The 13,699-nt window shown below is 44.7% G+C and overlaps 1 protein-coding gene across 1 annotated transcript; it reads right to left on the reverse strand.

The window, feature by feature from the left end:
- Window positions 1-1,446: 1,446 nt before the first annotated feature.
- LOC311236555 (endoplasmic reticulum chaperone BiP-like) lies at window positions 1,447-4,807 on the reverse strand (the record flags this gene model as incomplete). Its single annotated transcript, XM_084324234.1, has 8 exons — window positions 1,447-2,036; window positions 2,708-2,875; window positions 3,001-3,238; window positions 3,348-3,738; window positions 3,843-3,955; window positions 4,090-4,227; window positions 4,349-4,580; window positions 4,701-4,807. 8 exons carry the CDS (start codon window positions 4,805-4,807, stop codon window positions 1,459-1,461), a joined length of 1,965 nt encoding a protein of 654 aa, XP_084180360.1. The 3' UTR covers window positions 1,447-1,458.
- Window positions 4,808-13,699: the final 8,892 nt, after the last annotated feature.

Raw genomic sequence — 13,699 nt, forward strand, 5'->3', positions numbered from 1 at the left:
AAGAGGACATGATGAGAGTCAGAGTTCATCAAATCGTGGACACTTTTTAGAGCTACTGACTGTATACATTGTTTTCAAAGCATGATGAGATCTAAATTACGAAAGACGTTCCCTTCATTGCTGTCAGCACTGTAACTTGTGATTCAAGTCGTGAACGGTCTTTCTCAGCAATGAGGCACATCACATCCAAAAGAAGTGCCAGTCTGCTTCACATTGAAAGTGCTCTCACAAAGTTAAAGCAGAAAATATCATTGATGCCAAGAAAGACGAAACGTCGCATTTTGCTGCATTAAGGTAAGACAATGGTTAATCTATTATTGGATGCCTTCATTTGAACACTTAATTTGCACTGTATTGACAAAAAAGGAAACATTTTGCGTGCTCCGTGCGATATAGCCTACCCTAATGTCCGGTTCACGCGCCGCCTATGTATCTGCATTAGTCTGATATTATGTATATGAAATATCTAAATAGGTTGAGGTGTGGCACTATTGCTGCTTTAATGCCCTATTGTCATCAAACAATGAGTTCGGGTAAAAGACTACACACTCCCCGGTCCGTGTACGTTTTGATAGTTCGTTTTTAGTTTCAAACGGAAATACGAAAAAACAGCGGAAAAAACGGAAATACTAGGTGTTTTCCTATTTCCGTTTGAAACCAAAATCGAAAAACTGAAATATGTTGTTTTTCGTATTTTGGTGTCAGAAGCCTGTTTTTGGGATTCAAACTTCATCAGGGTTCTTCGAACGGACGTTCGAACCTTCGTTTTTAATATAAAAAAACTTAAATAAAAAAATAATAATTTAATAAATTCTTTATTATTATTATTATTATATATCCTCAAACTAAATCCTCAATTTGAATAAAGTGATTCAAACTTCGTCAGGGTTTTTGAACAGACGTTCGAACCTTCGTTTTTAATAAAAAAATTAATAAAAAAATAATTCTCTTTTTTTATATTTTTTTTTTTTTTTTGTATATCCTCAAACTAAATCCTCAATTTGAATAAAGTGATTAATCTGATTAAATTAGTCTTTTTCCTTTTATTATTTTGTTAGTGATGTAATCAAAAATAACACTTGGAACAAAAAAGAACAATAATATACGATTGGCAAACACTCTGATTAACCAAAACACAGAAAACTGGATGAATTATTATAATAATATGTGGTTGGCACTTCTTTATCGTTGCTATTGTAGATAACTGTGGCAATTCTAGAGTTAATAAATGTAAAAAAAAAATATTCATTGATAACCCAAAACATGACATACATGACATACACTTAATTAAAGAAAGAAATAGAACCAAAGACACATTTTATATCAAACATTTATTTCAATGTCTTTCCAGTAGAAAGCCTTTTCTACATTAACCAGATTTCAATAAATAACTTGTTAACATTGCTTGTGAACACGTTTTGCAGTAGGAAAGAAGATGCAGAGTTGCCCTCTCGCTGCCTACAACTCATCCTTCTCCTCCTGCTCACCCTGCTCACCCTCTCCCCCCTCGGGCGGGGGTGCACCGGCTCCTCCGTACAGCTTGCCGACGATGGGCTGCACAATCTCCTCCAGCTCCTTCTTCTTGGCTTGGAACTCCTCTGTGTCGGAGTCCTGGTGGGACTCCATCCACTCAATCTTCTCCTCCACAGCCTTCTCAATGGTTTCCTTGTCCTCGTCGGACAGCTTGCCACCCAGCTTCTCCTTGTCGCCGATCTGGTTCTTAAGAGAGTAGGCGTAGCTCTCCAGCTCGTTACGGGCATCGATGCGTTCCTTCAGCCTCTTGTCCTCATCGGCGAAGCGTTCGGCGTCGTTCACCATGCGCTCAATGTCCTCTGGCGTCAGGCGGTTCTGGTCATTGGTGATGGTGATTTTGTTCTTGTTGCCTGTGCCCTTATCCTCGGCGGTGACGCGCAGGATGCCGTTGACGTTAATCTCGAAGGTGACCTCTATCTGGGGTACACCACGGGGAGCGGGAGGGATACCAGTCAGGTCGAAGGTGCCCAGCAGGTGGTTGTCTTTGGTCAGGGGCCGCTCGCCTGAAGGGAAAGAAATGAAAATTACAACCCGAATCCAAAGTTATGAAACCATTGTTTCATAATTATTTTTATAGGCATGTTTATATAAAATATATATATGAATAAAGTTATAAAGATGAATCAGGACTGTTAAAAGTTGCATTACACCTTCAAATCCTAGCCATTATGTATAGGTTTTAGGGTTGTACCGAATAGTTCAAAGCTTCGTTCATAATGTTGACATTCGAATTCTAAATCAACATTCGAATTCTTTATAAAAAAATATAATCATTTTAAATATATATTTTTTTTATGTGTCTATTCATTCCGTTTAAACCAATGGGGTTTTTCTTCACAGTTGCAGATAAAGATTAGGCTACACTAATATTATAGTATATGACTCGTCATAAAATTTTTAATAAAACATTTATCATAAATGATGTAGCCTATCTACATTGGCTTGGCACTCCATCAAGACTATCAGATTAATCACTTTATTCAAATTGAGGATTTAGTTGAGGATATTTATTAAAAATAATTCAATATAAAAATACGTGCTTACGTCATAAAATATGACGACAGACATTTGAAGCTTCGTTCGATTACTTCAATAGAAGATTTGAATGTTACAAAATGACATTCGGTACAGCCCTAATAGGTTTCCATCAATATGTCATGCAGTCTTCTCTTACCTTCATAGACCTTGATGGTGACCATGGGCTGGTTGTCGGAGACGGTGAAGAAGATCCGAGACTTCTTGGTGGGCACCACAGTGTTCCTGGGAATCAGCTTGGTCATGACTCCTCCAACCGTCTCAATACCCAGAGTCAGGGGGCACACGTCTAGAAGAATCAGGTCACCTAGAAGACAAGAATGAGAAACATTTAGGTCAAGGTGTCCAGGTCCCATGTTACACTGCATCAAAAGCAGTGAAACATATGCATCGCAACACAAAAAAGTTACTCATGTCTGGATTGTGACCTACCAGTGTCCTCCTCTCCAGACAGCACTCCAGCCTGCACAGCAGCTCCGTAGGCCACAGCCTCGTCGGGGTTGATGCCCCTGGAAGGCTCTTTGCCGTTGAAGAACTCCTTCACCAGCTGCTGGATTTTGGGGATACGAGTGGAGCCTCCGACCAGGACGATCTCATCAATGTCAGGCTTCTTCATGTTGGAGTCTTCCAGCACCTTCTGTACAGGCTTCATGGTGGAACGGAACAGGTCCTAGCAGGGGAAGAAAAAGGTTTAGTTGTGTTCTGCAAGTGCAAGTTGTCTTACGTTAAATGTGCATATATATATACAGGTTTTGACTTATGGGAAACGGTCTTCTTACCATGTTGAGCTCCTCAAACTTGGCACGGGTCAGGGTCTCTGAGAAGTCCTCTCCCTCGAAGAAGGTCTCAATCTCAATGCGGGCCTGGTGACTGGCGGACAGGGCCCTCTTGGCCTTCTCCACCTCGCGACGCAGCTTCTGCACAGCACGGTTGTCCTTGCGCACATCCTTGCCGGTCTTCTTCTTGTACAGCTTGATGAAGTGCTCCATGACACGCTGGTCAAAGTCCTCGCCTCCCAGATGGGTGTCGCCGTTGGTGGCTATGACCTCAAACACGCCGCTGTCGATGGTGAGCAGGGAGACGTCGAAGGTGCCGCCGCCCAGGTCAAACACGAGGATGTTCTTCTCGCCGTCCTTCTTGTCCAGGCCATAGGCAATGGCGGCAGCGGTTCTGGATGAGATAAGAGTAAGACGTTATTAAGATGTTCTAAGAAAGTTTAAGTTCATCTTTAAAATCACGGTGAGTGATAAAAGATACTACACAAAGACACTTACGGTTCGTTGATGATTCTCATGACGTTCAGACCGGCAATGACTCCAGCATCCTTGGTGGCCTGTCGCTGGGCGTCATTGAAGTAAGCGGGGACAGTGACCACAGCATGAGTGACCTAGGAGAAGACAAGAGGGTTAATCTCTTTCAAGCAAATAGTCATAGTTTGATACATTGCAAATTGTATGAAAAAAATATTCAAATATTGTTACTCAAAACCCCTCATTTCTATCTGGGAATGAGTTTAGTTACCTTCTTGCCCAGGTAAGCCTCAGCGGTCTCCTTCATCTTGACCAGCACCATGGCAGAGATCTCCTCAGGAGAAAAGGTCTTCATCTGACCATTCCCAATGTCCACTTGGATATGGGGCTTACTCTTCTTATCAAGAACCTAGGAGGCAAAAGTATGGTACACTGAGCAATTTGCCTCGGAGGTGAACATTCTTAGCCACTTTTAGGTTGCAGGAATTCCACCTAAGGCTCTAAAAGGCAGGCATGGTTAAGAACCTCACCTTGAAGGGCAAGTACTTGATGTCTTGCTGCACCGTGGAGTCAGCCCATGTGCGGCCAATCAACCTCTTCGCGTCGAAGATGGTGTTCTCTGGGTTGGAGGTCAGCTGGTTCTTGGCAGCATCACCGATCAAACGCTCACCCTCAGTGGTGAAGGCCACGTAGGATGGAGTGATGCGGTTTCCCTGGTCATTGGCAATGATCTCCACACGGCCATTCTTGTATACTCCAACGCTAGAGAAGACAAATGCATAATGAAGACTTTACAAATTACCATCTTTGCCAAGCATACTTAATATCTTATGGGTACCATTTACTTTTTTGAAAGTCTACACAACAGTCACAATTTCTTACCATGAGTAGGTGGTGCCCAGGTCGATTCCAACCACGGTTCCCACATTTTCGTCATCGGCAAACACGGTGGCAAACACGACCAGCAGCATGACGCACAAGAGCCTCATCTCTTCCGTCTGGTTCGTTCTCTCGTTTGTAGAAATCTGAGGATCCGAGAGAATGCAGTCAAGACCAGCAGTGGCACTGCGCTGCAACGTGTGCCTTTTACAGTAACGTTACTAAAGTTAGCCACAGTTACTTTTTTAAAACTCGTACCAAAGAAATAAATAGGAAATAAGACTAGCGGTTAATGTCAGTTAGATGGGGTGGAGCCCCAGTGCGTGGCATATAACCATCACCGGTGTTTCGGTCACGTTCATGGTTGAGCTAACGTTAGTTAAGACGAGTGATCTTGAAAACCATGAAGAAAAAAAAACGTTACTTAATCAGAAATGTTCACATTTCCTCTTCTACCCCTGAACATGCTTTACTGGTGATGAAGTTTAGCTTAGCTTGCTGGCCGGTAAGCTAATGTTAGCTACCAACCACCGATAGCCGGCTTTTACATGTCGTGTCATTTCATCTGAATATTGCGTGCACAACAAAGTAGACAGTGTTTGTTACCATGTCATTGTCATACTAGTGATGACTCACTACAATGCCTAAGAAACACAATTTACAGTCAAATGAAGTTACATCAGATGAACAAGGTTGTATGTTAGTTAGATCAGAGAATAGACAGTCTCCACCTCCAAATTAGGCAATGCTTGTTTTGAAATGTAACATGACGTGAAATTGTCATCAGACAATGAGTTCACTCGCTGTCCCCAGACGTGTGGCCTTGTCAAATTGTTGGATAGCTCCCCCTCTCTACCTCCCCCAGGCAGTCGCACAGCTTCTCCAGCATCAGCCAAGCCAGTAAATAGACGGTTTCACTGGAATTGTGTTGCTAGGGAATTATAGCCTGGACCTATTTTTATTTCCTGTCAGTTATTGATATTGGCAAACAGGAAGTAAACGTGGGTCCATTTAGAATGTTTATGTTGTCAAGTTGAAACCATCTATACCTTATAGAACTCTTTGATAAACCTTCCACACACACACACACACACACACACATACACACACACACACACACACACACACACACACACACACACACTGAGAGGGGGCTGGTATACATGACTGAGAGGGGGCTGGCTGGTACATGACTGAGAGGGGGCTGGCTGGTACATGACTGAGAGGGGGCTCGCTGGTACATGACTGAGAGGGGGCTGGTACATGATTGAGAGGGGGCTGGTACCATGTATTGGTACTGACTAACACTGGGCTGGCCCAATCACATCTCTTACTAAGCACCCCCCCGCCAGTTGTGTGGTACATGACTGAGAGGGGGGCTGGTACATGGCTGAGATGGGGCTGTGGTACATGACTGAGAGGGGGCTGTGGTACATGACTGAGAGGGGGCTGTGGTACATGACTGAGATGGGGCTGTGGTACATGACTGAGAAGGGGCTGTGGTACATGACTGAGAGGGGGCTGTGGTACATGACTGAGAGCGGGCTGTGGTAAATGACTGAGAGGGGGCTGTGGTACATGACTGAGAGGGGGCTGGTACATGACTGAAAGGGGGGCTGGTACATGACTGAGAGGGGACTGGTATACATGACTGAGAGGGGGCTGGTATACATGACTGAGAGGGGGCTGGTACATGACTGAGGGGGGGCTGGTATACAGGACTGAGAGGGGGCTGGGCTGGTACATGACTGAGAGGGGACTGGTATACAGGACTGAGAGGGGGCTGGTATACATGACTGAGAGGAGGCTGGTACATGACTGAGAGGGGGCTGGCTGGTACATGACTGAGAGGGGGCTCAGGCTGGTACATGACTGAGAGGGGGATGGTACCATGTATTGTGCATCATTGTAGGTCAAACCATTAAAAAGTTAATTTCCACAGCAGCAATTTTGGATTTTGGTCTTTTTCCCCTTAATTTTTCCTCCGTTTTTCTCCCATCCCAATGTTAGTCGTTATGACTGACTGCAGCAGTCTATTTATTTGTGTCCCAGTCCGCCCCTGCACATTACACACACTTCTGCAGTCCCTCCCGCAGTCCCCCTCTCTCTCTCTCCCTCCCTCTCCTCGCTAGTTCTCTGCCTGTCAAACCCCGCTTGAGGAAGTGTCGGGTTACACTATGCCTACGTCCCCGACACACACGCAGTCAAGTTTGTGTATGTGTGTGTCTCCGACGAGGGAAAGAGATGGCGCGCGCACACACATTACACACACTTCTGCAGTCCCTCCTCCCGCTGTCCCTCTCTCTCTCTCTATCTCTCTATCCCTCTGTGAGGATTGGTTCATTCCCCGCCACACGCTTCTTAAGGTACTGTGATGATTGGTCCATTCCCCGCCACACGCTTCAGGAGCGATTATCAATTCCATCACGCACCTGTTGTAGTTTGTGATTAGCGCTCCAGAGGCTTCATATACTCGGACCTTCTTTCAATCGTTGTCGGGTCGTTTTGAATACTACTGCTACTGCCTGCCTTCCCCCCGTTGTTGTGCCTCGTCTACTTTCCCTCCAGGACATCTTTGGATCGCCGCTGGTGAATATCTTGATCATCCGTTTGGAGCTGCGCCTCGTTGCCCGCTTTACGCGTTTGCGCTTTGGTGAGTTTTGGAACCAAACCCTTTTGGATTATCTGTTTTTGTGTGTTTGGATAACACTGAAGAAGTACCGTTTTTGTTTTGCACTGGACTCAGCTAAATTGTGTGTTTGGATAACACTGAAGAAGTACCGTTTTGTTTTGTACTGGACTCAGCTAAGTTGTGTGTTTGGATAACACTGAAGAAGTACTGTCTTGTTTTGTACTGGACTCAGCTAACTTGTTTGTAGTTTACACCGAAGATCAAGTCACTTGTATTTCATACTGGACTCAGCTAAGGGAGGACTGAACTGCACTGCCTCTGTGTACTGTTGGACTGTTGTTGATATCTCTCTCTCTCGCCGATTCCCCACCTCTAACACCGGGAGTATCTGCAGAGCCGCAGACAACTCTGCCGAAGGCATTCTCCTTTTTTGTTGTTCAGAATTGTTACTTGACTCTTTTTGATTCTGTAAATAAATACGCCCTAGTGTTTGGCTAACTCTGAACTACCTGTCTGTGCCGTGCTGTTGAGGTCGGTTTCAAACCCTAACACTCTCTCTCTCTCTCCCTCTCGCTCGTTCTCTGCCTGTGAAAACCTGTTTGAGGAAGTGTCGGGTTACACTGCACTACAACCATAGAGGGGGCGTTACTGCAGATCAATGTTATGTCGACGTCACAGAAACCGTCAAATCAGAACAGTTTAGTTGAGTGAGGGAAGATCTCGTGAACTTGAGACTAGACTAATCTGCATATGGCTCGCCGACAACAAACTATCATTACACATGGGCAAAACAGAGTCCATTCTCTTCGGTTCAAATAACAAACTCAGCAAAACAGACGGCTTCTCAGTTACAGTGGGTGACAATATTGTCACAAGGAAAGATGAAATTACCTACCTGGGTTCCATCCTAGAGGCTAATCTTTCCTGTGACAAAATGGCATCCAATGTAATAAAAAAAGTCAATCAACGAACTCGATTCTTGTACCGGATCTCCTCCCTGGTAAAAAAGAATACCCTGAAGACTCTGGCAGGAGCACTCATTCAAGGGTACTACGACTATGCTTGCACCTCATGGTACCAAAGCACCTCAAAGGCACTAAAAACCAAATTACAAACATCTCAAAACAAACTAGTCAGACTACTGCTTGACCTGACTCCTAGAACCCACCTCACCCCTGCACACTTTGCCAACCTAGGATGGCTTAGAGTAGACGACAGAGTACAGCAACTTGCAATGGGCCTGGTCTACAAGATACACTACACGACCAAGGTACCCATGTACATGTCAAAATACTTCCCAAAGGTCAGTGAATACCACGATCACAACACCAGAGGGAGCTCCACAAATCATGTAAAACCCAGATTCGGCTCAAACAAGGGACTAAACACGTTTCGCAATTATGCCACAACAATGTGGAACGCCCTACCCAAAGCTGTAAAGGAATCACTACCCACCTTCAAAAACACTCTCAAAGAACACCTACGGGAGACTGCAATTCAAAACTGGCCCCTACAAATGTCCTAACCCAGTTGTACAATAAAGACCAAGCATGGCTTTGTCAGTATTCCTATGTACAGCCCCACCCAACCCCACCCCACCTACCCAACCTCCTCCAATGTACAGTTTCCATGTCAAATGTATGTCAGTATTCCAATGTACAGTGTCCCCCCCCCTACCCAACCCCCCCCCCCCCCCCGCACCTCCAATGTACAGCCCCACCCCACCTACCCAACCTCCCCCAATGCACAGTTTCTATGTCAAATGTATATACTCTTCTTCTGGATTTTTTTAGTATCACAAACAGTACTGTATTTGAAAATCTGGTATGTCATAAATGTATAGATGTAGCAGTACTGTCTATCTGTATGTCATGTGTGTCATATGATGAATTGAAAATGGGGGACCCTGATGGAAACAAGACGAAAGTCTTTCTCAGGTCTGCATCCTCTTAACAATTGTATGTATTGAGCTGTACTGTACTGTACCCATTCTGCAATCTGTTAATAACACAGAAAAAAGGCATTTATAATGCATGTCCCCTTTAAATCAACTTTCCAGCCCCCTGTCAACTGTCAAATGATGTCAATTCAATATGGTCTGATATTAACATTCAGTATTCAATATTGTCTGAGTCAATATTAACATTCAGTATTCAAGTAGAACAGCTAGCTAGCCGTTGTGGACACTCACCTTTCCTGTTCAGTACTGTTAAGTACTGTTTCAAGATGCACAATGAAGATCTTCTTCTTCTTCTTCTTCTTATTTGAATTTCCGGCAGAGTAGACGCATCGTGGCGTATTACTGCCCTCCGCAATTCTTTTTATGGGCTCTTCTTCTTCTCCTTCTTCACCTTTTTTTTCTTCTTCTACTGGACCCCGTCATCAACTACATTGTCCATTGGAGTGCAGCTACTGCTGCTACTTCCTGCCTGAGCCCCCCTCCGCGGGACCCTCCTTGCCCCCTGCTATCTTATCCTGGGCTGCTTTGTCCCTCGCAGCCTTGTCCCTCGCAGCCCCCTCAGCCAATTCTTTACACACCTCCTTCCAGTCCAGACCTTCCAATCCCAGATGTTGAACCGCTATCCTAACAATCATCTTCACCATCTCTGTTCTACCCGTAACCTCTGCCATACCAGTAACTACCCCTGCCACGAAGGCCACAATACCTAATTTCTCCTCCCTTCCCCTGTCTCTTTCCACCTGCTCTACCCTCACTGCCAAATGCCCTCCTTCAACCCCCTGCACCCTTTCTTGGCTCCCCTGTCCTGCCCTGCTAACCGCCCCAGCATACGTCAACTTACCCTCCCTTCTCTCTCTCCGATCCGCGACCTGCTTCATCATCACCTCGCACCCCCGAAACGCTACACTATGCTCCCCACCACAACTACAGCACTTCGGCTTCACTCCCTCTCCACATTTCCCATATTCATGTTCCCCGCCACACCTAGCGCACCTCATCCCCTTCATACACGTGATAGCTATATGGCCAAACCCCTGGCACCTATAGCACCTAAGAGGATTATGAACAAATTCCCTAACCCTATACATCCTACGCCCTACTAACACCTCCCTAGGAACAACCCCACCCTCAAACGTAATCACTACCGTCCCCGTCACTGCCCTCTCCGCTCCCCTCTTCATCCTTGCTGCACTCTTAACTATGCCATTACGCCTGTCCTCCTTTAGCTCTTCCACCAGCTGCTCTACTGTAACCTCGACCGGTACCCCAACTATCACCCCCTTACATCCCCCCCCCCCTCTTCTCCCCTACTCTCGCCACCTTACTTATACCCACCCCCCCAATGCTCTGCATCTTCCTAGCCACCTCCACCTGCCCCTCACTACCACACCCTACGGCCAGATTCCCATCCCACAAAACGTTCACGTACTTTACCTCTCCTAATCGCTCGGCAATGAGTTTGGGCCACTCGAGCCTACCTACTTTCCTCTCATCCCTCTCCCCCTCAAGCCTGACCACTATATGGATCACTTCCGCTTTTGCCACATCTTTTCCTGCACCCTCGTCTCCCGGACCACTTGAGCTATCGTCCCCCCCTTTCTTCCTCTTCCCCCCTTCTCCCCCCCTCTCCTCCCCCCTACTCTCACTATCCCCATCGCTGTCGTTCCTCTCCGTCCGCTTCTTCCTCTTCTTCCTCACCGTATCCCACCCCTCCTCCTCCCTCTCCCGTTCTTCCTCTTCCTTCTTCTTCTTCTTTACACCATCCGACTCCTTCCCTTTGTCTTCCACCATCTCCGAGGCCTCCTTCTCACTTCCCTCTCCGTTATCGGTCATTAGCTCCATTTGCCGTTCTTCCTCTTCCTTCTTCTTCTTCTTTACACCATCCGACTCCTTCCCTTTGTCTTCCACCATCTCCGAGACCTCCTTCTCACTTCCCTCTCCACACGTCACACCCCGAGGGGACACTGGGCTCGCACCCGGTGACTCGCGTCCCTCCTGACGAAAGCCCTCATTCCACTCGCTCCCATCTCGATTCACCCAAAACCCTGGACTTCTTCTTCTTCTTCTTATTTGAATTTCCGGCAGTGTAGACGCATCGAGGCGTATTACTGCCCTCCACAATTCTTGCTTCGCCCACAATTGAGAAAGTTTACACTCTTCTTCTTCTTCTTCTTCTTCTCATCTTCAAAACACATTTCTATCGTCTCTGTCTCCTTCTTCTCTGCTCCTCTTGTCATACAATCACAATACAAACATCATCTCCTCTCTTGGAGGGCCCCCCCAAGAGGGGGAACCCTCCATCTCAGAGAATTCTTCTTCTTCTTCTTATTTGAATTTCCGGCAGTGTAGACGCATCGTGGCGTATTACTGCCCTCCACAATTCTTGCTTCGCCCACACTTGAGAAAGTTTACACTCCTCTTCTTCTTCTTCTCATCTTCAAAACACATTTCTATCGTCTCTGTCTCCTTCTTCTCTGCTCCTCTTGTCATACAATCACAATACAAACATCATCTCCTCTCTTGGAGGGCCCCCCCAAGAGGGGGAACCCTCCATCTCATCAAGAATTGTCTGAATTGTTGAATATATATAGAACACAAATGTTCTAGAATGTTTGGGATTATGACATCATACTGTGACATCACAAATGTTCTAGAATGTGCTATTATGCCATCGTACTGTGACATCACAAATGTTCTAGTATGTTTGATTATGAGATGATACTGTGACATCACAAATGTTCTAGAATGTTTGATTTATGACATCATACTGTGATATTACAAATGTTCTAGAATGTGCTATTGTGACATCATACTGTGACATCACAAATGTTCTAGAATGGTCTATTATGACATCACAATGGAACATGTTTGAGTTCCATTTGAATAATATAAATAATATGTATGGTAAGGCTGTCCCCGAAGCCTGTTTTTGGGATTCAACCTTCGTCAGGGTTCTTCGAACGGACGTTCTTTTTAATTAAAAAAGTAAAATAAAAATAAAAGTTTATAAATTCTTTTTTCTTTTGTTTTTTTATCCTCAAATTAAATCCTCAATTTGAATAGTGATTCAGACTTCGTCAGGGTTTTTCGAACGGACTTTCGAACATTCGTTTTTAATAAAAAAGAATTAAACAAAAAAAAGTATTAAATTTTATTTTATTTTCTTTTATATATATATCCTCAAACTAAATCCTCAATTTGAATAAAGTGATTAATCTGATTAAATTAGTATTTTTTCTTTTATTAAATCAACTTCCCAGCCCCCTGTCAACTGTCAAATGATGTCAACTGTCAACCTGAATTAACATTCAGTATTCAATATTGTCTGATTCAATATATTAACATTCAGTATTCAAGTAGAACAGCTAGCTAGCCGTTGTGGACACTCACCTTTCCACAGCACAACGGTAGGCAAGGCACTTGGTTGAGAAATGCAGGTTACAATATGTTGTTTAGTCTATCTGTTCAGTACTGTTCAGTACTGTTTCAAGATGCACAATGAGATCTTCTTCTTCTTATTTGAATTTCCGGCAGAGTAGACGCATCGAGGCGTATTACTGCCCTCCGCAACAGAGAATTGTTGAATATATATAGAACACAAATGTTCTAGAATGTTTGATTATGCCATCATACTGTGACATCACAAATGTTCTAGAATGTGCTATTATGACATCATACTGTGACATCACAAATGTGACATCATACTGTGCCATCACAAATGTTCTAGAATGTTCTATTATGACATCATATTGTGAGATCCCAACGGAACATGTTTGAGGTCCATTTGAATAATATAGATAATGTTTGGTAAGGCTGTCCCCAAAGCCTGTTTTTGGGATTCAAACTTCGTCAGGGTTCTTCAAATGGACGTTCGAACCTTCGTTTTTAATTAAAAAAGTAAAATAAAAATAAAAATTTATAAATATATTTTTTTTTCTCAAACTAAATCCTCTATTTGAATAAAGTGATTCAAACTTCGTCAGGGTTTTTTTTTTTTTTTTTTTAACCTTCTCTTTCTCCTATTTTTCTCTGATTTTCTCCCCGTCCCAATTAGTCGTTGTGCCAATTCCCCCCCTCCCCTACCTGGTTGTTGTTTGCATGTTCTCCTACGAGTCGGTACAAGGGTGTCCTGATGTCGAACGCACACTTCCTCCGAGACGAGCGCCGTCAAGCCAGTGATGCTCTTTCCACTTGGCAGCGAGGACTCTCATTGGTGAAGTGTAACGCGTGAGGGCACGCTATCTCCACCAAGTCCTGCCCCGCTTAGCAAGCGCCGATACCTGACCTGTAGGCGTCGCTGTCCACAACGCCAGATTCCCACCCGCCAGCTTTCCCACCCCCTAATACTGCCAATTGTATTAGTATGAACGGCCAGCCAAGCTGGTAGCAACGGCGAGAGCTGGGCTCGAA

Source organism: Notolepis coatsorum, assembly GCF_963971535.1.
Source record: "Notolepis coatsorum genome assembly, chromosome: 11".
Classification (NCBI taxonomy): Eukaryota; Metazoa; Chordata; class Actinopteri; order Aulopiformes; family Paralepididae; genus Notolepis; species Notolepis coatsorum.